This window comes from Bidens hawaiensis, unplaced genomic scaffold (genome assembly GCF_021521415.1).
Source record: "Bidens hawaiensis isolate Kalapana, Puna unplaced genomic scaffold, B.hawaiensis_p1.1 tig00009828_1, whole genome shotgun sequence".
NCBI lineage: Eukaryota > Viridiplantae > Streptophyta > Magnoliopsida > Asterales > Asteraceae > Bidens > Bidens hawaiensis.
The window spans coordinates 317945-344198 of NW_027491736.1; the positions used below are offsets into that span (position 1 = coordinate 317945).

General features: G+C 32.8%; 3 protein-coding genes, 1 long non-coding RNA gene and 1 pseudogene across 4 annotated transcripts; 2 read left to right on the forward strand and 3 right to left on the reverse strand.

Annotated features, from left to right (window-relative positions):
* Positions 1-2802: 2802 nt before the first annotated feature.
* LOC143533649 (uncharacterized) lies at positions 2803-3378 on the forward strand. The gene is made up of 3 exons (XR_013135398.1): positions 2803-2912; positions 3043-3109; positions 3287-3378. It is a non-coding gene; the product is annotated as an uncharacterized LOC143533649 (long non-coding RNA).
* Positions 3379-5757: 2379 nt separating this feature from the next.
* LOC143533687 (exocyst complex component EXO70A1-like) lies at positions 5758-8487 on the forward strand. Its single transcript, XM_077028385.1, has 4 exons — positions 5758-5798; positions 5878-5941; positions 6610-6636; positions 6945-8487. Exons 1-4 carry the CDS (start codon positions 5758-5760, stop codon positions 8463-8465), a joined length of 1653 nt encoding a protein of 550 aa, XP_076884500.1. The 3' UTR covers positions 8466-8487.
* A 3923-nt stretch (positions 8488-12410) lies between these two features.
* On the reverse strand, positions 12411-17950 carry LOC143533688 (uncharacterized). The gene is made up of 6 exons (XM_077028387.1): positions 17934-17950; positions 16671-16964; positions 14762-15677; positions 13190-13285; positions 12869-13005; positions 12411-12735 (listed from the first exon to the last, which is right to left on the reverse strand). The coding sequence occupies exons 1-6, from the start codon at positions 17948-17950 to the stop codon at positions 12579-12581; spliced, it is 1617 nt and encodes a 538-aa protein (XP_076884502.1). The 3' UTR covers positions 12411-12578.
* A 244-nt stretch (positions 17951-18194) lies between these two features.
* LOC143533682 (sm-like protein LSM1B) lies at positions 18195-20645 on the reverse strand. Its single transcript, XM_077028383.1, has 5 exons — positions 20334-20645; positions 20061-20129; positions 19851-19966; positions 19699-19761; positions 18195-18467 (listed from the first exon to the last, which is right to left on the reverse strand). Exons 1-5 carry the CDS (start codon positions 20392-20394, stop codon positions 18390-18392), a joined length of 387 nt encoding a protein of 128 aa, XP_076884498.1. The 5' UTR covers positions 20395-20645; the 3' UTR covers positions 18195-18389.
* Positions 20646-23640: 2995 nt separating this feature from the next.
* Positions 23641-24533, reverse strand: LOC143533651 (protein DEEPER ROOTING 1 pseudogene; annotated as a pseudogene).
* Between the last annotated feature and the right edge of the window lie 1721 nt (positions 24534-26254).

Here is a 26254-nt window from a genome sequence, read left to right on the forward strand (position 1 = left end):
GGAATGAGCCATGAAGGCTCCTATTTATAGCTGAAAACCGGTCCCATCGCGGTACACGATGGAACCTTTCTTTTTGGTCATCGCGTACCGCGATGACACGCTTTACTCAGAGAGTGCCACGTGGCGGACACGTGTCACCGTCTTAACCACCCTCTGCCATGTGTTGCCACGTGGCAGACACGTGTCATTTTCTAAAACATGTTCAGCCACGTGTTGACACGTGGCCTGCCACGTGTCGCGACGTCTCCATGTGTCACCTCCGGGTGACACGTGTTGATGTGTCATCAAGGACCATCGCGTATCGTGATGGCCTCTTTGGCTATGCCCATCGCGTACCGTGATGGGTCAATAAATCAGGATTTTTATTTTTAAACCCCTTTAGTTTTACTAACTTGTCATTTTTGGATTTAGAATTTTGGGGATGTTACAATTTGTGTTCATCAATCGATTGTAACAGGTTAATTCCAAGTTCGGTTCGATTTTTCTAATTTTGGGTTCTCTTCTAACAGGTTCGTTTGGCATGCTTTTTCAAAATTAGGATTTTTTTTTAATATATTAACTTTGGGTTTAAAGTGGGTAAAATCAAGTTAGGCTAAATGATTTCACTACACTTTTTTTTAATTTTCAATATCTGATAGTATTTGTATTACCTATTATGTGAATTGAATCATATCCTCAAAAAGTATATTCAAGTAACATAATTTGAATTTGGATTGGTTTTGGATGATGATTTGCTTGAAGGATGGTCAATAATGGTTTGCTTTGGTTGTTTTTTAGCTTATTATTACCTATACTAGTTTGAGGCCCGTGTATTACACAGGTAATTGATGAAAATTTTGTACTTTAATCATTAAGTAAAATATACTTAACAAAATGATCATATATTTCATACAATTATAATTTACATTAAAGTTACAGAAATTACATAACTAAGATTACACAAATATGTTACAAATAAGTAAAACAGTCCTTGTACGCTACATTTGTGACTTTATTGGTTGGTATACATTGTTTATCACAAATCAAATCTTTAATCCATGTCTGCTTATAACTCTTGATAAGTTAACATATATGTATGTTTATAACTCTTGATATAGCCACGTATAATTGTCCGAGTGATAAATAAGATTCTTCAAGTATATATCAACCCTCGATAAATGATAATATATCCATGAAACTAACAAAAAAAATATTCTTACACATAAAATATCATGCCTGTTAATCAATTAATATATATAATGTCATTTGAGATCATGTGCTCATGTTTATCCCAAAACATGATTATCTAAAAACCAGATTACCTGAACTTTGATGATATAGTCTTCCTTATAAGTTTTAGAATTTAAAATTGATTGATCATGATTAATTTGGTGTCATTAATATTCTGTGTATGACGAATATTTACTTGATTTATATTTTACAATTAACAATTGTATAATCAAGCAACATATTAATCCGGAAATTAAAATATAACAAAATGTTTTTTTTCATTTCATATTAATGAAAAATGACAAAGACATACTAACCTTAAAGTCGTGTTCGAAGAAAAGTGATTATTCTTAGTAGAATAATAAGATTTAAAGTTTCATAAAGTGAAGGTAGTAATTCTTATTTATGAGAGATGAAAGTATTTGATAAGGAATATTTAAATTTTGAATACTAATCCTTTGTTATTTGTTAATATTATGGGAGTTGTTGGAATATTTTATTAATCGATATATATATTTTAAAAACTTATAGAAAAAAAAAGCAAAGATTTCGTATTTGTTGGAAGCATGGTAAATGACTTTTAACCGTATTAACTATTTTTTTGTAAATTAATGTGAAAATATATGTTCTGAAGCATTTTAGTTTGAAATATAAAGAAAATATTGAAAATTAAATATTGATTTTTACTGCTAAAACTCTTTATACTACACAAAAAAAATCATATAAATAAATGACATATACTTCATATAGTAAATCGGTATACATATAGATTATAAATATATAATTCAACTTCAATAATTTAATGCTAAACACCAAGATATATAATAGATATTCTCTATATTTGCAATATTTATAAAAAACGTTTGGAGAAAATTAAAAAAATGCACATTTTCCCGATTTTAAATGCATATGAGAAGATTTTAAATCCAAATTTGAAACCAATCTTATATAAAAAATTATGAACCATTGCTCGAATATCAGTTTTAAAAACAATTTGTAGTTTACCATAGTCCATACAAATCCAAATTCTGCGACAATAATGAACATTTATTTGATTTAATTTGCAATTACCTGTGACTTTAAAATTATATTCTAACAAACCTGTAACGTTAATTTTAATATTTCCTTATTTCACCATTAATGTTGATGAATGAATTGATTAGGATTTACATATAATAAAAACAAACTTGAATTCATATATTGACATGGCTTAAAAGATAAGGACCATATATTGAAATAAGTGAAATAAAAAAATGTGAGGATGGCTATGAGGATGACAAGTGACAAAAATAGATAGTCTTTTATTAGAATAGATAGATTCTCTTTTGTCATTGTTGTCAAAAATTTATGATTTTTTTGAGGCCTCAAGATACCCTTGATTTGTGAATATTGAAGTTTGTTTTAGTTATAAGCAAATGTTTATTGATATTGATGAATTTATTTACGTTTTTTTGGCTTAATTACAGGTTATTTTGAAGTTTATTTACGTTATAAGCAAATGTTTATTGATATTGAAGTTTCTATGAGGTAAAAATTGCTAAACTTTCTAACTTCAGATATTAATTAAAACTCATTTTATCAATTTAATAAAAGTGAGTTATAACTTGACTTCAGGATCAAGCAGCTACAGATGTGGCTTGTGCTGCACTGAATGGATTAAAAATGGGTGATAAAACATTGACGGTCAGGCGTGCAACCATCAGGTTTGTGTGTAAAAGCAGCTTATATTTGTCAGGATGATATTTGATAGCATCCGCAATTTCTCGTCAAAACATGATTGCAATTCAATAAATGGTTAAAAGTTAAGCAGGATATTTTTTTATTTTAATACAGCAGTGGACAGATGAAATCGGAACAGGAGACCATATTAGCCCAAGCGCAACAACATATAGCTATGCAGGTACATCGGGACAAACTTCACATCTTTTAGTTGCATAATAATAATATAGTATTATCATTACTCTTGATATATGATAATTATAATAATAATAACAATAATAATCATAGTAATAATAACATAAAAATATCTGCTAATCATAGTAATAATAACATAAAAATATCTGCTTTTGGTTTGTAGAAAATGGCCTTACAAGTTGGTGGATTTAATCTTCCTGGAATGCCTACAGGACCCGAGGAGGTTCCAACTAAAGTTTTGTGCTTGACCGAGGTAAAATACAATGTCACCCAAACATATGCTTAACACCAGTTATTTAGTACATATTTATCTATAGATTTAATAAATATGATTATGGCATTTGGTTACAATGAAGGTGATAAGCGTTGATGAATTGATTGATGATGGAGAGTACGAAGAAATATTAGAGAATATGAGGGAAGAAGGAAGGAAATCTGGTAACAAACATACTCATCTCATTAATGTTGGAATTACATTTTTTGTTTTATAAACCATGACCTGTTTGTTGTTTTGATGTCAACAGTTTTACGGTTTTATTTCGGACCAACCTGTGACCAATCTACTTTTTTCTGGTTCTGTTCTGATGTTAACAGTTTCATGGTTTTATTTCGGCCCATTAATCACCCCTACTCAAGACCGAATTTTTTTTTTCATTTATCCTTTTTGTATGTTTGGAGCAGACAATAGCAACCTTTTTTAGCCATGTTATGACAACCACAGGAGGAAATTCTGATGGGCCAGGTTGGTTAAGCTTCGTTAACTTGAAATTTTTTAGCCATGTTTTTTATAAATTTTTTAAATTGATATGTATGTAATTCATGGTTTTTTATGTGTAGTTGTTTACTATTCATGTCGGTTTTTCTGTTTTGCACTATTTGGCTTATTATTGTTCATAATACTTTTTTGGTTTTCATAATCCTAATACTCATCCAGTGTCATTGGGCTACTTTTACTTTTAAATATTTTGTTGGTTTTCATAGTCCTAATACTCATTTCTTAAATGTGTTTATTTTCATAAATTTTAATATATATATTTCTAATTGTTTTAGATGTTTTTTTAAAAAAATTATTTTGTTGGGTGTTGCCTTTAATGGTTATTAAATACACTTTGAGTTTACAATATGAAAACAATTTAATCTTTGGCAAGATGTGGATTGTAGAGTGAAATTTTGCTTCGTCTTAGGTTTGTTAAATGCGTTAAAGAATTGAGGTTTTGTTTTTATTTGTTCTCGATTGAGATTTATTTTGTTGAATGATATCATTTAGAGGTTTACTTTGTGGAGTTGTTGACACTATTTGATTTGATGTTATTAAAAATATACTGGAATCATATTTTGATGAGCATTATAATATTGATTTCATGTATTTTCTTTACACTGTAGTTTTTGAAATTATTATTTTGTGATTATATTAAAGTTTTATGTGTATAATATATACACACAAACAGATACACACATCTAGGGTCAATTTATGTGATTATTTTGGAATATAAGGCAGACCCATTTATTTCGATTTTTGTTGGTTTTTTATTTTGGTTTAATTATTAAAGAACCGAAGTTAACCCGGTAATAGGATCAATTTTTTGTTTGGTTAACGGGTAAAAAAATAGGTTTTTATTATATGGTCAAATTTAATCTGCTAACAAGTCAACTTTTTGTTTCATTAACGAGTGAAAGAAAGGTTTTTACTATATGGTCAAGGTATATATTATAAATTTGTTGGAACTTTTATTCATTCTGAATTTTATTTTTTTATTGGGTGAAACAGATAATGTTCGGGTCAACCCGCGAGGTTTACATTTTTTGGTTAAGGGTTTGAAAATCTAGGTTTAACGGCTTGGTTCTTGATTTAGCTTTGTTATTTATTGTGCTTTTTATTCATGATAATCATAAGTAGGGTGGACGGTTCCGTTTCAAACCGTGAAACCACACAAACCAGTCTTCGGTTCGACTTTCAGTCGGTTGATTTAAAAATTTTCAAACCGTAACAAACGGTTTGGTTCACGGTTTATACCAGAAACCGTTTGTATAAAATCGGATAGAACCGTAAAATTTGGCAATATATTCAACTTTTTGTTATATATTTTATAATACAGATATTTAGTTATCTATATTTTATATTTGGTTCAATTAATATACATATAGTAGCAGCAGCCTCATAAATCCACAATCTAAGTGGATTTTATTTGTTTAATTGAACTGTGATGGTTTTCAGCCAACTCCTATGTCCCTAAATCATTTTGATGCTTGTCTTCAAAAGTTTCATGAAGCATTGCATTAACTTAAGATTATGTAGTTATATTATTAAGACTTGCGTTGTTTAATTTGTTTCATGAGACAGTTGTTTTCACAATTTATTTCTTGTATTTGAATAATGAGATACATGTAATTATAAATAGGTAATATGCTTATAGAACAAGGTTGTTCAATGCATTTTAAAAATTGTTTTATTTTATCTTTTGTGGGTTCTAATAGGTAAGTTCTTCAATTCTTATGAAAATCTATTAAGAGAAATTTTGATGTGGTTCCAATCAGGTTCTTCTTTATTTAAAATATATTAATTTGACATTCGTTTTTTATGCAAATCAACGAACTTTGTTAATTTGATGTTCATGAGGAGGAGTTCAGAGATACATGGCAGCCATTGCACTAATATGTGATGAATCAAAGGTTCTGTGATTCTTGCCTCATCAAATATTGTTTTGTTAATTCCTTGCCTTGTCATCTCTTTTAATGTGGTGTTTACGTTTCTAGCGCTACTAATTTGCAATTTGAGATGATAAATCCCGGCAAGGAAGCTGATGCCGCCACTGTTATTGTAAGTTTTTCCTGATTTTGTTTAGTTTCTTTTGATTTGATTGTCGACAAGTTTGTTTGCACATGTGTTGATGGATTTGAAGTAAATTTGGGCTCAGTTATGGTTACTGATTTTGATTATTATGAGTTTTTACTGATTTTCACATGTGTTGATGGATATGAAATAAATTAAGGCTCGGTTATGGTAATTGATTTCAATTATTGTGAGTTTTTGTTGAAGGCTTTTTAATTCGATTGTTGATAAGTTTGTTTATACGTGTGTTTATTGACATGAAGTAAGTTAGTGCTCAGTTATGGCTACTGATCATAGGAAATGCAATATCTTCACATGATAGGAAATGCAATTTTTTAGTGTAGTTGTCTAATTCGAGTAATGATAAGCTTTTAAAAAGTCTGTTTTTTTTTTGTGATATGTGTTTCTATGATGCTATGATGGAAGAAATGCATTGTGGATTAATATTAGTATTTCTTCTTGCAAAAATCTTGGATTTTTGTGATTTTCTATCTCCAACTGCTATACAGGAAATATCACGCAACACAGAGGTTGAAAGTGACGGCTGCTAGAGAGTATATGTGACATAACTGCAAGGTATTTTTACAAAAAGTTGTAATATGGAATTAATATATGCTAGAAACATGGGTGGTTTGATGGTTTATATTTGTTTGCAGGTAGACGATTTCGGTTCATCAAGGCAGGTTTGTTATGATGAATAATAATTTTATTTTAAGATTGGTTTCAGTTTTGTGAATGCATGTATACTTTTCAATGGTTTTAACTTTTAAGGTTTATTCAAAAGTTTGTTGCGCGCTTCATGTACATGTGAGTCAAAATTGGTCTTATATAGGGTTTTGTATTATGTGATCTAAAATCAATTCTAGCATGTTTACTAAATGAAAACTAGAACCTATATCTTTTAACACAATATCTTTTTAATTGAATTTTATGGTTATATGTGAAATTGATTTTTATAAATTTATATTGTTATTAATATGTTTACGAAAAGAGATTTTCTCAACACTTCCAAAACATCTTATTCTCACACACAACCCATTTCACTTCCACTTCCACTTCCACTTCCACTTCCACTTCCGGTTCATTCTCCGACTTCGATGACTCGTCCGAACCACTTCAACATGAGATTGATCTCATACCGTCAGATACCATACACGATCTCCGTTCCATCGCCGAGCGTATGATCAACTCCGGACACCTCCGCGAGTGTGTTCAGGCGTACGCTGCCGTACGGAAGACATCCATCGAAACAACCTTAAACAACCTCGGTGTCGACAACCTCCCCGTCGGAGACATCCAACGTTTAGACTGGGAAACCTTAAACACCAAAATCAGCAAGTGGGTTCGCGCCGCTAAAATATGCATCAGGTTTTTATTCGCCACTGAGAAAAGACTCTGCTCTTTAATATTCCAAGATCTAGATACACACGCCGGTGACACGTGTTTCATCGAAACGGTTAAATCTCCGGTGACCCAGTTGCTTAATTTCGCCGAAGCGATTAGTATCAGCCGAAGGTCACCGGAGAAGTTGTTTAAGATACTGGACTTACACGACACCGTATTGGACTTAATACCTGATATTGAAACAGTTTTTGATTCGAAATCGTCCGAGTCGATTCGGGTTCAGGCGAAGGAGATTGTTACTAGACTAGCGGAAGCTGCTAGAGGAATGTTGTCGGAATTCGAAAGCGCGGTCCTTAGAGAACCCTCGAAGGTTCCGGTTCCTGAAGGAACGATTCATCCATTAACGCGGTATGTTATGAACTACATAAGCTTGATTTCGGATTATAAACAGACCTTAGGTGAGTTGATAGTGGATAAACCGGTAACTGGCTCGAGATACTCGGATGATTTAAGTTTAACCACTCCGGATATGGATTTCGCAGATCATGAAGGGCAGTCGGCTTTAGCGCTTCATCTGATATGGATAATTGTTATATTGCAATTTAATCTAGAAGCTAAATCGAAACATTATAATTATAAAGATAATTCTTTAGCTTATGTGTTTATGATGAATAATATTCATTACATTGTCCAGAAGGTGAAAGGATCGATGGAGTTGAGAGAAATGATTGGTGATAATTATTTAAAGAAGCTTACGGGGAAGTACAGGCAGGCTGCAACGCGATACCAAAGGGCGACATGGGTCGGTGTGTTGCACTGTTTAAGAGATGAAGGATTACACAATATGGGAAGCTTTTCGACTGGAGTTTCCAAGAGTGCGTTAAGAGAAAGGTTTAAGTCGTTTAATGCTATGTTTGATGAAGTACATAGAATGCAAGCGTTATGGTTGGTACCCGACACACAGCTTCGTGAGGAATTGCAAATTTCGATATCTGAAAAGTTGATCCCTGCTTACCGATCGTTTCTTGGAAGGTTTAGGACTCATATTGAACAAGGGCGACATCCGAAAAATTACGTCAAGTATTTGGTTGAAGATATTGAGGCTGCGGTTTTGGATTTCTTTGAAGGGAATGCAGTTAGTCAGCATTCAAGAAGAAGATCACAGTGAAAATTGGAATAATAATAATAATAATAATAATAATAATGTAGGGCATTATTCTTTAATTTTTTTGGTGGGATTGAGATGTCTCATTGATTGATTCCACTCATTATTCTCAAGCTCTGATCATTGTCTAAAGATTTCTGATAAAAATTTACTCTGTAAGCATGTTATGTTCTTTTTATGTTTTTTTTCCCACTGTATTAAGATTTTTGTTTAATTCGTTTACACGATGATTTATTGATTCTTATATAGCATGAAATTGATCACATATTACCTTGTTAACACTTGTCATTTGTCTTTGATTTGGGAGATTAAACTTGTGCTACTTTCAAATTTATGATCATTTTGATTCCAGGATTAATCAAGATTAATAAAGTTTGTATCTTTTTTTTTTCCGAAGTTTGTATATCAACAAATCTCATATAGTAGATAATTAGGACTATTTGCAGGTGCTAGCCTCCTAGTCAGATTCAGTATAAATTTATCTTTTAATAATTAGCTGATAATGCATAAACACGACTTACTTAATGACCACAGACTTAGCACATGACATGTTGATAAATCATCAAGTGTACTTTTTCGCGGGCATTTTAGTCATCTTAACATGTTTCGGCTTTACATAGTCATCGCTATTTCCCATTTTGTGTCCCATCATGTTGAAGAAAAATCTAGTTGCTTTTCTTATTATGCAACTGGGTCATGATCCACCAGGATGTACGAGTGGATGAATGAGCCACTTGTGGAGGTATATAATGTTGTGGCGCATCATGTTATGATGATGTGGGGCGTGTCGTGTCATCATTTTTGGTGTTGTTATTTTATAGACCGATAAAAGGCCATGGCGTGTTATAGAAGTTATTTGTAAACAATGATAGAAGAAACAGTTTCTTTAACGTACAATGATAAAAAGGTAAATAGAACGAAGGGATTACTTTTAAGTGTAATAACCTAAATCCTATGTAAATATCCACAATAAAATGTTGATTCATGTCACATGACTCACATTGTCATGGAACACAAATGGATGAATCATGAATGGTTGCACATAGTCCCACATATTTCTGTTGTTGTCAAAGGGGTAGAATGGTGCATAGCTTTCAACTAATTCTTAATCATAAGACTGAGGGGTGTGGGGGCTTCAACGGGGGCGCTAGAGCCCCTCCGCTCGCGCCCCCAGGCGCTAATACCACACCACCAGGGGCGCTAGCGGGGCGCTAGAGGGAGGATAGAGGCAGGCGTGAGCTTGGTAGCGGGAGAAGAGAGAGAGAGGAAGGCTCCTAGATTTTAGCAAAAAGAGCCGTTGGGCTCATATTAAATTAAAAAAAAATTATTTTCTTTATAAAATATACTCCATTTCACCCATTTTTATACCAAAACTTCACACATTCACCCAAAATCAATTCATCTTCTCAACTTTTTTTAAAAAAAATGGCTGGAAATTGGTTCGCAAACCTTGATTCAGATTATCTTGACGACGATTCATTGAACACGTTTATGGTTTTCTCACCGCACCAACCGATGTTTTATTCGGAGCCGCAAGAATCATCTGGCTTTCAACCATCCAACACATAACCGTCTCCTAACTTTGTTGTTCCGGAGACACAAGAATCACAAGGTGAAGCTACGGGACCAAAAAGACGCGTCCACCGGAAAAAACCAGTTGCAACGGACGGGTCGGAACCGGCTTCGACTCCGAGGACGAAACGGAAAACCACTCCGTGGTCATCGGATGAGAAGGAAGCCTTGTGTCGGGCTTGGATAGTCATTTCTGAGGATCGGCGTTGCGGTAATTGTTTTAACGTTTTTAAAAAAGATTTTTAATAAAAAAGTTAAATGGAAATCTAATTTATTTATTCATTTTGCAGCCGACTACCAACAGAGAAAGATTTTTTGGACAAAGGTTAGGGAGACGTTCCACATGCTCATTGGGAGTACAGAGCGGAACGCCGATATGATTTCGGGTCGGTGGTCCGAAATCAGAAAATTTGTCGGTTTGTTTACTAATCTTTTCAACAGGAACAGCGGTCGTATGAGACCAAGTGGCAGTGATGATTTGGCGGTTTACAATTTCACGGTCGAAGAGTGGAAGCAGGAGTGTTTGCAGAGGTATGGGATGGTGAAGACGTGGGACGATTTAAAGTTGTGGGACAGGTTGAAAAAGTGTTCCAAGTGGGTAGAGCTGGTGGCGCCGGATTTTGATGCGGAAGTAGGGCCGAAACGGACTAAAACTAGTTCGTCTGGAGCGTATAGCACTTCAACCGGGTCGGATTGCCGCGTTAGATTCGACCTAAACATTGCGGAGGAGGAAACGTCTTCACCACCGAGGAGGCGGCCATTGGGAAGGGACGCCAAGGGGAAAAAACCGGCTGAGGGGGAAGCCGTAAACATCGCCAATCTTGTAGAATCCCTCAATAAATTCAACAAAACCATGGAGGTGGTCTCTTATGACAAAAAGGAAAAAACTCGAATGAGAGATTTGGACTTTCTTACTAGAGACTTCAGTAACCTAAATCCGGTCGATCAAATGCTAATGGAAAAGCAAAAGGAACGTATCCGAAAGAGGTTGATCGAAGAAGACCAAGCCGAAGAATAAGAAGAATGTTTCTTTTTAGTACTTTAATTTTTATTTTATTTTTAGATATTAATGTGTTTTTTTATTAATGTGTGTTTTTTTAATAATTTATGTGTTTTTTTTAATAATACGTTGTTTGAATATATTTATAAAAAAAATAAAAAAATTTCGCTGGAGCCCCTCCACACCAGGGGCTCCAACACCCCCCTTATCCAGTTTCTCTCTCTGCCACACGTCATAATATTATTGGTTCTTGGCTCTGCTGGAGCCCCCACTAAAGCCCCCACACCCCTTAGTCTAAACAGCAAGGCTAGTTGGTCCAAATTGGGTGTTTGACCATTGTCTTGATTTGACTTTGACCTGTGCCATGGGCCCATGGCCCTTGCATCTTCCTTAGCTTTATTGCTATTATTTGCATAATTAATTCTTGGTGGGGAACATTTGGAAAAATCTATCATAGACTTGTCTCAACAAATTGTGAAAGAAAAGCAGTCAGATAAACATATTTTTATCTTCTAGAAAGTAACTTTATTTAACTTTTATAATTGGGTAATTAGATTCCATGTACGTATTTTATAATACTAATTCATATTTCTTTGTTTATAACATGTGTTATCCAAAAGGTTTAATTTCAAAATCTCTTAACTCATGTGAGAGCTAAATCGAGCTCATTCTTATCATTCTAAGACTCGGGTATCTTGTAGTTCGCCTAAACTTCAATTGTCATAATCAACTCAGCTAAGAAGATCCAATATATGCAGTAAAACTTTTAAATTGTTGTTTTCTACATAGTTAAAATTCGTTTTAAGGGGTTTCATTTCTTATACTTCATCTTATGTAACCACATATCGCTACAACGTGAAGTCACTACACCAAAACTAAACCACAACACCATAACTACATATCACTTTCACAAATATCATTAACCTTTAACAAGTCAACCAGAAAACTAGATAATTACTAACAAGTTCTATGTACATTTGGGTTCCTTGCAAGTTGTCACCTTTTTTTCTTAATTTATAATAGCATTTAAAGAAAAAACTAACAAGTTATATTAAAAATTAAAACTAAGATACACAAAGTATTATTGTTTTGACGGTTATGCGCGTCCTTTCTTGTTAATGTAAATCTAAAATTTTGATAGACGTTATTACTTTCTATAGTTTATGTTTACAATACACATCTTTGAATGTACATGCTTCATTATGAAGAAGAAAAGTAAACCAGTCAAAGATCCAAGAAGACCAAAAATGTCAACAAAAACATGTTTGAGTTGTGTTGTGTTGACCATATTATACAGGCTAACAAACCTTTATTCCGTTACCAGGAAAAACCATTACCTTTTTACCAGTTTAAACTTTAAAGCTATAAAATATCGACAAAAACAGAAGTTGGTAAAATTTTAGTACAAAAGAGACCTCAACTTCTGATTTCAGATTGTTTAAAATCTTTGTAAATATACATATCTAATAACGTAGTCTAAATTCTATAAAATATAACAAAAGAAATTTAAAGTTGATAAGCATACAAAAGAGAGACGTGATAAATTACTCTGTTTTATCTTCTTCCAAATCAACATCATCGTCAGATCTCAATTCTGCTAAATCTTTTGTAGTAAGAGCAACAGAAACAGGAGACGGTTTGATGAGAGTCAATGTATCATCCTTGTCAAACTCTTCACTTCCATCATCAAAATATGCATATCTGTCCCACCAAAATAAAAGTTGTAAAATCAAAAAAATACCCCTAAGACGGGGGGCTTCCACGTTTGAAATAAAACACAATCCAAATCTAGAATAGTAAAAAGAACCCGCAAGCAGTAAATTCATGTGCTTACCGCATTGAGTTCTGAGATGGGGCCCAAAGAGCACATATGACACAGAGAAGAGAGAAAGACAGAACATGCCAGAAAGCAGGTATAATCCAAGCATTTTGCCATTGCTCATTGTATATATCAGTTGACTTGAAATAAAGCTACACAAAAAAAAAGACATGACAATTTATTCACACAGTTTGTCCTAACAAAACAATCAGCATTTGTTTATTAAGGTTAATATTAGGGGTTTTGTTGATAAGAGTTCACATTTCTCAACATTCACAAAGATGCATAGAAAAAAACATGTTATATCAGGTTATCGTGTACAGTAACAAATCTTACCTCGTAGCATATCCAGCCTACAGATACAATAACAGCTACAGCCAAAGCATTTGTGAATTTCCTGTATATATCTAATTTGGCCATCATTCTTTTAGCCTGTCATATCATATAACCCATTCAAGTTAGGATACCAGTGTCAATAGTTATCACATATGACAGTAAATATTATTGCAGAAAGTGGAAACTATCAAAGACACTTAATAGCATAAAATCATATGGGCTTATTTAAAAAGCTTTGACACAGTTTCATCCATTTGTTTTAGACAGGATGATTCTGTGAAAATAATATTATCATCTTTTCAGATAAACATCAATCAATCAATCAATCATACCCAGTGGAGTCCCACCAATAGCAAAGCTATAAGTAGGGTCTGGGAAGGGTGGGATGTAGGCACACCATACCCCTATCCAATGGGATAGAGAGGTGGCTTTCAGAGAGACCCTTAGCTCTTGACTACATATGTATGCGGCAATAAAAAAAAATCAAAGTTCAATTATAGTATAATTGATAATAGCAGGTAGTAAAAATGATAATACTATATACCAACCCTATATATATATATATATATATATATATATATATATGAAAAGAAAATACTATAATGGTGTGTGACCAAAATAAGGTAAATAGAAGCCCCTAAGGTATTCATTTCTCCCTAAAAATCCTTAACTTTAATTCTACTTCTCCAAGAATTCCTATCCCCAACCATGTCCTCTGAGAGATTTAGGTCTATCAAATCATGCCTAAATATCATATTCAGATAACATAATATGGATACTAACTAATGATAGGTATTTAACTCCAACATAGAGAATAAAAAAGGAGTTTATATAAGTAATGTAGTTGAAATGGAAACTTCAACCTTTTCCCGTCTCAAGACTGCATAGTTCAAATATATTCTTCATTGAGAAGCAATATAATTGAAATATGAAAATAAGAAATACAAACGAGAAATACCATCCCTAGTAAGCACCAAATACCAAATTTGGTGTAAAAGTATAACGCCAACTTTTAATAACTTTCATTCTTAACCCTTTTAAATATTGTTTTCTTACCTTATACCTTTTATTATATATTAGTTAATTTATGTATCTGTTAACAATTCAACATAGAGAATAAAAAATAAAAACATACGAAATATATAATTAAAACAATGTCATTGAGAATTTGAGATCATTGAATCAAATCCACTATGCATATAACATTTACTTTTTAAAGTGGATATAGTTCTATTGGTAAGTTTTATAAGTAAATAATTCATATATTTGAGAAATAGATAAAATTAAAGATGCATACATGATAAATATAATTACTTAAGATTTATATATAACTAACTTTATAATACAAAAGCAGTTGATTAGAACTTACAGATAAAATTATATTAATTTAGTTTAAATCATATGTACCTAATATCATATTTAAAACATTTTAACTAACATAACCTACAATGTATATTAAAGTGAAACCAAATTTGATGTAAAAGAATGCACTTTTAACACCAAAATTGGTGCAACTTTTCATGCATACACATATAAGGTACACAAAACATTGCATTAACAAAGAGAAAGTACCTGGAGCTTATTTAGAGTGGAAGATAGTGAGGTAAATATCCATAAAACAAAAAATGCATCCAAGACTGCCACAGGTAGAGATAAAAATAACATCGCCTTTCCTGAAAGATCACTAACAGCACCAACATGTTCTACCAACTCAAGCACTTCAGAAGCAACAAAAAAAGTTCCGCCAAGCATAACTTTTGAAGTAAGACCACCCAAAGTTGGTCTTACAACACCATATCCCATAGAAACAGTTAAGATAATTAAGCGTGAAACAGTGCGCTTTATAGTGCCAAAAGTTACCGCCCATATGGTGATTCCCGTTGGTCGCACCCCACTTTCATTAAACTCTGCATAATCAAAATACCATAATGCCATCTCCAACATACCCAATGTTATAACTAAAGTTATACAATTCTGCAAATGCAAAACCTCTTTCCAGAATCTTGCATACTGAGAGAACCAAAAGATTCCAAGAACCAAAAATGCAAGTGACATGAACCCATAGAAGTTTAAAAGTGGTGCCATTCTACCCGGGAGATAACCGCTTGGATTTTTCCATATGGTTTTTCCTTCTACAACCAGATCAGCGAGCCGTGGTTCACAATGCATGAAGTACAAGTTATACATCCCTGTTCTTGTAATCTGTACAGATCTTGGTTCCAGAGTGGAAGTTTCATCATCTACATCAAATGTCACACCAAAAACTTCAGGCCACCCAGGATTTGTTGTTGAGAGACGGTGAATAACTTCACCCTCTTTACATGCACCCAGTTTTGCCAGATCTGCAGTGCAACAGATGGCTCTCTGGCCTCCATAGGCCAACCCACTTATAGTCTCTCTATCATCCACCTCAAAAAGAATGGCATAAATCATCCCTGTGCTGAAATTGGAAGCCTCTTGTGGCCTTCTAAATATGATCTTTTCAAACCTAGATACAAATATCAAAAAAAATAAAAACTAGTGTCAGACGACTCGGATCTGCAGTTTTTATTTATCACATCTGCACCTAAAACTGTGCAGCAAATCAATGGTTCTTCATGTTTCCTCTGCTCGGGAAATTTAAACGAATAATGCAGATTATTAAAACATTCATTTCTGAAAAATTAACCGAGCTTCCAAAGAGGCAAATTAAGTATACGAATTGGCATTGAGCTATTGACATATATTTTTTGCTTTATTATTTATAAAGTACACAAATCAGTGTCACATGAACTAAGAAGTCAGGTAAAACGTGCATCAATCTTAATTAACACATACTAATTCGAACGAAAAAATAAAATATTAAGCAATAAGCTATGGATCTGAGCTGCCTACATGCTATTTCTGCTAGGTTAGTTTTAAATTTTTCAACCAAATATCTTATTATGTGTGGATGATTAATACTCTTAATTTCAAATACGAATATTCCACCATTCATTTCTGAACTATAAACCGAGCTTCTAAAGAGGCAAATTAAGTAAAACAATTGGCAATTTGACATTGACATACACACTTAGCTTTTGTTAAAAGTAACTATAAATCACAATAACCCATGCATCATTCTTACGTAACACACACTAATTTGAACGAAAACATAGAATGCGAAGCAGTAAGCTACGGATCTGACCTGTCAACATGCTATGGCTGCTAGTTTTACTTATAGTCCAGCTCATTTTATCATTAGTGGATGATCTATACTCTTAACTTCAAACACTAGTATCTAATTACAAACCTCAACTCTAACCGCATCAATCGTCTAATTAATTAACATACACTAATTCGAACGAACGAAAACATTCAAATGTTAAGCAGTAAGCTATGGATCTGAACTGCTGCTATGTCTGAAAGGTTTAGTTTAAGCTCATTTCGAGCAAAACGCTTATAATTAGTGGACGATTCACAGCAATAACCAGTAATTGCAAAACACGGTTAAATCATAAACAGAATATACGCATCGCCGTTAGAAGATGCTTCAGAATGATTGAGATTAGGATGCGAGTAATAGATTCCTTCACTTCCTCCATGGACTACATACGCATTCCCCTTTCTGGAGAACTTGACTCCGGAGTAATCATGAACCGAAGCTTGAACGCATAAAACCCTAGCAAAGATATTGCAGTCAAGGAATCCAGGAACGGCATTGCTGCTGCTGCTGCTTCTGGTTATGTTATGGAATTCGGATCTACAGGCAGATAGATCTGTGTAGAGGAAGTGAGAGTGTGAGCTGAACGCGTGACTTGAAGAATGAATGAGTGAATGAATTCTAACTAACCATGGTTAAATTGAGGTTGACTTATGTGGTTACAGAATTCATGCACCGACTACTTGGATTTGATGCAACTCATAAAATCAATTTAATTTGCATTGTTTATTCCTTTATTATTTTTTAAATTATTAAATGTAAATGTAAATGGTTTTGCTGTTGTTTTAGCCTTAGGCATCTGAGTTCTAAAAATCAAATCCTAAGTTCCTAAATGTCTTTAGCAAAGGGTTACATGAACTTAATCCCATAAATCATTCATCAAATTCATATTTCCTAAATTTACATATACAAACTCAAATCATTCATTCAGTAAGTTTTCCTAAGTTAACATCAAGAGATATTCCAAAATAAACTAGAATTATAAAAAAACAATAATAATCTACCAACCATTTGTTTATGTATTCCATCCGTTAAAAAATATATATCTGACAACCGTCGATTTCAAACTCAAATGTTAAATGTTAGATATACACTTGTAATTGGGTGTTGGTGGAATTTCTTGGAGATCGGTATCAAAATTTCTTTAGGTCGCTCATGATTACATTGTATATATGATCGAACAAACATAAAGATTCATGTGGTGTGCCCAATCAGCACCCCACTCCACCAACACAAGTCCGCCGATCGCCTTTTGGCTTTAGCTATGATTCAAGTTTCATGTTAACAAATAACAACGAGGAAACATATTCAAGGCTGATTTAAACACTTCTAAAGCCTTAGTACACTATCTTAAATTTTGCACATATGTAGGTTAATTAAACACAATAAACTTTAAACAAGTATAAAATATAAATGTGTAGTACGGTGTTATTCCAATTAACTAAAGTTAATTATTGTTCCTCGTGTGTTATAGGCGGGAATGTCAATTAACCAGTTGAGTGTTAAGTACTCGATGAATCTATAAACATACGATAAAACTACATATAGGTAATTAACACTCACCTGGTTTGTTTATTCATTCATGATATATGCAACTTGAAACTGGTAATTTGTTTAGTCTGATTGTAAACAAATTGATCATTTAGTAAAGAGTAAAGACACAATTACCATCATGTATTGAACCATCCTGTATAGTCTGTAGAAAATAACAGATAAAATCGCAGACACTGGTATTTTGTCGGTTAATAAACAATGCCAATAGTAAAGAAAAACTTCCAGAACTGCAAAATGATGAAATTCAAAAGCAAAAGCAATGTACACATTAAAAACCAAACCTAAAACATTATTCCAACCAAAAGCAATCACCTTTTCAACTTAATAATTTGAAAAGGTTATACCGAAACTATGCAACTGAAAGTACAGATGAAAAAGGTAAAACAGACAATAGTCAGCATGAATCGCCCACGTTAATATTTGCGGATGACACCCATGAATGATGAAAAAAAGAAACAGAATCAGTTAGTCCATATCAAGAAACTCCATCCTCTTTCTCATTGTACCTTTAAGATCTGTAGCCTCCCTCTCTACTTTCTGCGCCTGCAACAAAATATGCAAACAATCATCAGTTACCATTTGAGCAAACTGGGGTATTCATAACCAAATTTAATTAGGCACAAAACAAAAACAAACTTAAAGACAGTTCATTGATTTTGTCAAAATTGCTAACATGCCATTTTTTCTGTTGATTTTGTTAACAAAGTTGACAGGACATTTTATTTATCAATTATCATTTTAGTGTATACACATACGCCGCATGGCATTTGATATGATATTTAATATTGAGTTTAATACGTGTTTTATTTCTAGAATATCATTTTTTCAAACTTATAAACAATTTATTATAAAATTATTTTTCCAAAGGTAGTTATTAATTTTTGCATATGTGGCATCCGATGTGGCAGCCAGTGTGACATCAACTGGTGTCACATCAATAATGTATGGATAAAATCAATTAAAACAATATTCTGGTGCTAACAAACGGTGATAAAGTATAAGTTGGATACATGAATCCTATTTTGTGCCCGACTTAAAGTTGGTTATTAAATAAAAAAAATGAAAGGCTCGTTTCTATTCTGTTTCTATTTCGTGCAGTTTGCCCTTGCTATCAGAACTCTGTAAGAAAAGAAATTTGGTGACACTAAATAATCCACTAAACTTAGTCTTCTTTATAATTAAGTAAGGTAGCAGCTATGAACAGCTTGCATATTTCACTATATCTACATATCTTGCAAGATAAAATCATAAAATATAACTACCTTTTTACCACTTCTCAATTTTTAGCATGATTGTGAACCAAATAATGGATAAAGACATTTTCTAAAAGAAAAAATCCTTAAAAACAGACAGCTATCTACCACACAGATACAAAACTTGATAGTTATAAAACATTAAATCGCCTAACAATGGTTTGCTACCTGTTTATCGGTAAGATGTAAGTATGTTTCAATAATAACAATTTTTCCGAATACAGTCCACAAAAACAAGCCAAATCTTTTTATTTGAAACGGAACAATCACACAAAAATGTAAGTATGTAACTTGATTTTGCCTTTTTGTCATTGCATCTAAGATAAAAAAGGTTTTTTTTTTCATTTTCCATTGAGTTTAATATACTTTCAATATTTGACTTAGTATGATGATGTGGCAGGGTGCCATGTCACCATTTGCTTGCTATAGAAGGGTAACATGCAATAGAAAGTTTTTCTTACATAGAATGACAAAAGGATCAAATAAGTTATATAGCGGTGTAACCAACACATAGAACTCACCTTTTTTATCTCAGCTTCAGAAACACGAGTCATATGAGGGGGAAGTTCCTCCATCTCTAGATCCTTAATTCACATAATAATTTATCAACACACGACCAAAAAGTAAAAAACTTTATCAACGAAAAGTAATTTTGATGAAACAGAAGACATACCAGCTCGCCTATCAACACAACATTCTCGCCACGAATTACATAAAGACCAAGCGAGATGTCACAATAAAGATCGCCAACAATAACTCGTTCACACGCCCCTTCAAGAACAGCATTGGCTGCATGTGACCACACACTCTTTCTCAATAATATAATCGCCAAAATATGTTTATAATAATACAAGTTCAATAAGAGGTGAGTAAATTCCAGTACCAAATTGATCAAACGACCGAAGTATCCCCAATAGCTTCCTACCATCCCTTAGCAATACAAGAAGTTTCCCTGTACATCAATTCATATTTAGACAATGCTTTATTCTATTATTTAAAATATATAGATGTGATATCAAAACAGAGTATATATAATATCAGATTCAAAACCAGGATACAGATTATTGATGCATAATAATTATAATAATAATAATAATAATAATAATAATTATTATTATTATTATTATAATAATGAAAAGTTGAAAGGATAACTTACGATCAAGATAGCTAGCAAGAGAAGTGGAGAGATAGATATCTTCAGGACCCGCCCACGACATTGAATTCAAGCTTTATTGTTGTTAATTAATTTTCTAAACCGATTGAACAAAGCCTAGAATAGAAAATAAATAACCCCAGATCTGAATTCAACACGCTCCTTGATCTAAAAAAAATAGTAAGAAAGAGTGGTGGTGGTGGTTATTATTATTATTATTGTTAATTTGACGTCTATAAACTCTAATTATTTATTTATCCCCAAATCTGGAAGGAAGGGGGTTTGACGTCGTTTCGTACCTTCCGGACTGATATATCTCAAAGTCGTAGACTCGTATATACAAAATCTATTTTTTTTAGCTATTTTTTTTATTAAGAAATAAAAATATTAATCAACATTATTAGTTACTACAAACGATCACAATAAAGTGGCAGACAAACAAACAACCATCTTTTAAATAGCAAAATCATCCTACTAAAAACGAAGCTTTGAGACCTAGGATTCGAAGAGATTCCGTATACGACACGCTGAACCCTACTAAAAAAATTCACAACCTCTATTTAGCCCTCTAACATATGGGGTATGATAAAACCGACCCTCTGTTCTCTACACAAAAGTATCCTTTATGCGGTCAAGGTAGAGGTGGCTGTAATCCTAGTAGATTTATGCTCTTATACATTGGGCTACCTATTATACGAATATGCACTTGAAAAGGAACTAGCAGCCTATTCTTGATAAATTCAATACAAAACTGTTCAAGTGGAAAGCTAACACGGTAATGTTTGGAGGTAGATTAACCTTGGCCGAATCAGTTTTGGGAAGCCAGGGTTCGTATTATTTCTCACTCTACTTGGCTTCGGGCAAAGTCTTGAAATTGTTAAACAGTAAAAGGGGGTTTATTTGGGGAAGTAAAAACGAAAAAGATCAAATAAATTGGTGTGTCATGGAGAGGGATGGTTCGTGCTAAAGAGCGTGGTACACTTGGTGTTGGTAGCCAAAGTTGTAAATACCACTTGGTTAGCAAAATGGTGGTCGAGATATAAGAATGATAAAGCTTCTTTATGGGTTAAAACAGTTTTGGTCTTACATAATGTTGTTAGGCTATGGAGTTGGATATCAGCAAAGAAATCGTTGGGGGAACTTAAAAATCGATCAACATATTGAAACACTTAAAGTCAAACTTTTATATGAACTTTAGAGAGCGTTTAAAGTTTCTATTTGGGAAAGGTGACAAAACAATGTTATGGTTAGATAGTTGGACAGGCAGAACTTCTTTGAAAGATATGTTCTCATTCTTCTTCGCATCAGAACTTAGAAATAAAAAAAGATGTACTAGTCCGTGAGAGATTGGCTTGGAGAAATGGTGGGTTGGTATGGAACTGGGGTTGGAGCTCATGATATATGGTTATGAAACGACTCTAATAACTTGTCTAATCCTTATAAGTGAAAATTTTTATGTGGGAAATTGATAAGGGAGAACATGCGAATACAAATTTTGAATGCTGAATAAATGGGTTCCTGTTAAAGTGAATTGTTTTGTTTGTAGAAAACGCGTTGTGGTATATGTGGGCTCATTCCAGCAACTTCAATCCATCTAACGATCAAATGTCGTTACTGTAGTTGATAATTTTAAGTGGGTTTAATTAGCTTGTATGGAAGCTTTAACTCGATAAGTTTTCCTTTCAAGCGAAATTTGTCTTAAGGAGATGGGTGAGGCAACTCAAGCAATAATGGGGGTTACGTTAAAGATGATTCGGAAAGCTAGAAACGAGAAAATATACAAACTGAAGGATTGCTTGATCACAAAGTTGGCTGAGGACGTTAAATCCACTTACTTCCTATGGGTTAAAAGCATAAGCAAAAAAGCGAGTTTAGACTACAAACCGTGGTGCAAATTCAGTTTTTTGAACATTTTTTTGTAATTTGGTTTGACAGTTGGTTTTGTATTTCTTTACACTTTCCTTTCTTTGTATATTTAGAGCTCTGGCTCCTTGTTAGATGTCCATGTTTTAGTTTTATTAAAGTTGACCTTTATAAAAATTATAAGATACTTTTATTGTATAAAGAAAATGGTTCAAATAAAAAGAAGTTGTTTCCTAGAAATGGTAAGAACCAATAAAATTTTGACATTTGGCATTAAAACCTATGGTGAATGGAAACTATGTCGTTTATAATGGTGAAAGAGTAATTCTAGGAAACTATGACGGTTTTTGTTAATTTTAAATCTTAACCATTGATTGATATGATCCAATGACTATAATTTATTCTTAGTCTTCTTAGGAAACTACTTATTTTTAGGATAACCCTCCCCATTGTATAAATTTATACGTCATATACGAGTATGTCATTATACATGAGAGGTAAAAGGGGATGAAATAAACGTTTAGGGTTGCATGACTTATGTTTATTAACCCCGAAGATATTCAATTTACGTCCTAATTAAATGATATGAGATATAACTTATACAAACAAACTATAAACAACTTAATTGTCAAAACTTTAGTTTAGGTATTTCTCCTACATAGCAATTAAATAGTATAGTAGGGGTACGATAAAAAAGAATGAAAAGTAGAAGTTCAATACCAAAAAACAAAACAAACATGAATGGGTGAGTTTTACTCATATATAGTACAACAAAACATGCATTCATACCCATGAATATGGATAAAAGCATGAAAAAACAAACAAACAAAGAAGCTAGCCTTTGCTTTAAGTGATCTCAACTTTTGGTCATCCATCCTTCTTGTCAATGAAGTTGAGAAAAAAAAAACAAGGCATTTTTCAACCTTAAAAGTCTCAAACATCATCAAGAAAACGATACAACTTTTGTCATCAGGGTTGTCAAGAAATCTCTACAATGTATAATAACTTGATTTCATATCTCTAGAACGATATCTGCACATTTATGGAAAAATCATTGATACAATTTTTTCACAAAGAATCATATGGACGTTTGTTATATTCACACACATGTTTCTGGACTTGTATTCAAGATGAAGTCTATAAACTTGTAAAAACACAAACAAAAAGTCACTTACATAAACTTTAGGGACATAATCATGTATAAGAAGGGTTTTTTTATAAGAAGTGTTTTTTTTTTATAATTTTAGGGTTTTAATCGTACCGGCATATGTTGTATAAGAAGGGTTTTTTTATTTTATTATTATTTTTTTTTGTCGATTGTGTTAACTTAAAGAATTAATCATGTAAATATCTTAAAAATTTAATCATGTAAATATAAACTACCAGTGACTTGTATAAGTCTAAACAAAAAAAAAAAATACTTTAATTTCTAAACATAAAAAAAACTCACATTCAGAATCAGTTTTGACCCATTTTGACCCGTCCATTTCAATTTCATCATCTACAGCTTTCCCTTTCTTGTGAGGTAGTCTTCTATCCTCAATTAACTTTCTTGCTGATGATGCTTGAGAATTTTGCGGGTTAATCTTGTTCTTAAGCATAGCCCTTAAAAGCTACATTTATCACAGTCGTAATCATTAATCAAGAAACCAAACTAATTAAACAAAAAGAATAAAACAAGATTTAAACGATCACCTTTTCCATTCTTGATTCCGGAAGTGGATCACGAATACTAGGAATTGTTGGAAGTCCGTCGCCACATACGAAAAATTTCTTAAAAAGAAGCGAAATCGATTTCTTTCCAATTGCTTTCTTATTGTTATCTATGCAAATATCCTTGCATATACCAAGAATGGCTTTAACAGTTCGGTCGATATCTTCTTTATCGTTGACTTCAATGTTGACTTTGACCGAAAGTCTACGGTCAACTTCTAGGCTTGATGGGCAGTTAAGGAATCTATCCAATGGGAGATCAGCAGGAATTTCTTGTTTTTTTGACAGGAGATTTGTCAGCTCTTTCTGTAGGTTTTCAATCTCTTCAGATGTGAATTCAGATAGATCCGTTACTCTGGTTTCTTGAATATCTTCGTTTTTGATTGGTAAATCATTGTTGCCAAACGTTCCTATTGTTAGCAACCCGTGTGGCCAATCACTAAACTCATCGTTCCGAGGTTCTTGTTTGGTGTGATCTGTAACATGCATATATTAACATGAATATGATTTCAAGTTGAATGACAACAATGCAAGAAGTCCTTTTTCATGAATCCTTTATGGATTTACAAGATCTATACTTGTGTGTTATTAAACCAAGAAACGTGTCTTTGAAATTTTAAGCAAGCTCTTTTATTCAAAGTTATATCAATATTAACGTTGATATGATAGAATAATGAATTCAAGAACAACCCTTTGAACCAAAGTTTAATAATACCAATTGCTGACAAACATAAATTTAAAAACAACATGGTACGTGTATGTGCATGCAATGATGCAAATTATTGTATTGTATACTAGAAGCAACACAAAGACATAAAATAACATATATATGATCTTTCTTTAAAATAATAGTACTTCAAGTAAACCAATAAGATGCATAATCATATCTCACATGTAACATAAGTAAACATGATTTTGATTTTAAGTTGAAGAAAATAATTCGATCAAGATTGCATTTTTTTTATATCTTAATGGAAGGGTTTTCAAGATCCATACTTGTTCCATTCAATTTGAAATTAAGATCCTAATTTCTATATTCTTCAAAAATCAAAATCAATAACTCCGCCCATGTATTTTAGCCTTTTAGGCCGCATACACAACATGTCAATAGATCATTGACGTACCCATGAATCATATATACATCAATAATATAGAGGACGATATGAAAATGAATTAAAAACAAGACCCTTTTCACCAAGTTATAGTACCATTTGAATATTTGATGATAACCATATGCTCAAATTTATGGTTTATGATGGATAAATCTCCATCTTGTACATGCATGCAAAATCTTACATTATATACTAAAACAGCCTAAAAACATGAAATAACATAAATTTGGAAATTTTAAATAGTAATTCAGATAAACCAATAGCTAAGACGATCATAAGTCCATAGGACCATAACTCGTTTAACGTTAACCGAAAACGACAAAAGTTAACCAAAAAACAAAGATTACTTACGAACAGAAGAAGCGGCATTTTTGTTCTTTCCTTGCCCACCACTAAACTTATTTTGCATCCAACTAAGAAGCTGCAATAAAACGTAAATCCAGTCATAAGCAAAACATGCAAACCATGAAAATGCAAGCACGACCTACATAAACCGCCATATTCACCTTCATGATGGTGGTTATTATATATGCAACTAGAAGGGCAGCAGACAGCGGTGACGGTGGTGGTGAACGGGTGAAGACCAAAGGCAATGTGGCCGGATTTGAAGAAGCCAATAAGAGTTTTGCTTTGTGGATAATAATAAAATAAAATTTTCGATAGGCTTCAAGTCCCCAAATGACTTCAATAAATCTAGTCTACAATCTACATCCAACATTCCCTTTTAATTTATAGTTAATTAAACTGAATTAAAAATCAAAGAGTGATTTGAATATTTGATCTCATGCGTAAAGACATTATGAGATTATAATAATCTATCCATGTTTCCTCGTAAGAATACACATGCCAAACAATGTCGACTGCTGTGTGTTGAAGGTGTATACGTGTCAAGATATTACTCCGTTGGATCCATCTTGATGCTCCAAATCACTATGGGTTTATGTGCTATGATTTCTTGATTTTACATTGGTCAATAATGAATCTAGATGAACCGATTTTTTTGTACTTATTTCTCCCTTCTCAAATTTCTTTGTAGGTACGTACATTTGGTGTTACTACATAATATTTACATCGAAGGGAAATATAATCATTTTAATGTTTCTTTTTTTCATTTACTGAAAGTAATTAAGATGACCAAAAATATAGTATTCCATGCATATTAGATTTTTCTTAATTTGAAAGAATAAAGAAGTGATGTTCTAGTATCATATATATGGTTAGTTAACCACTTAATAT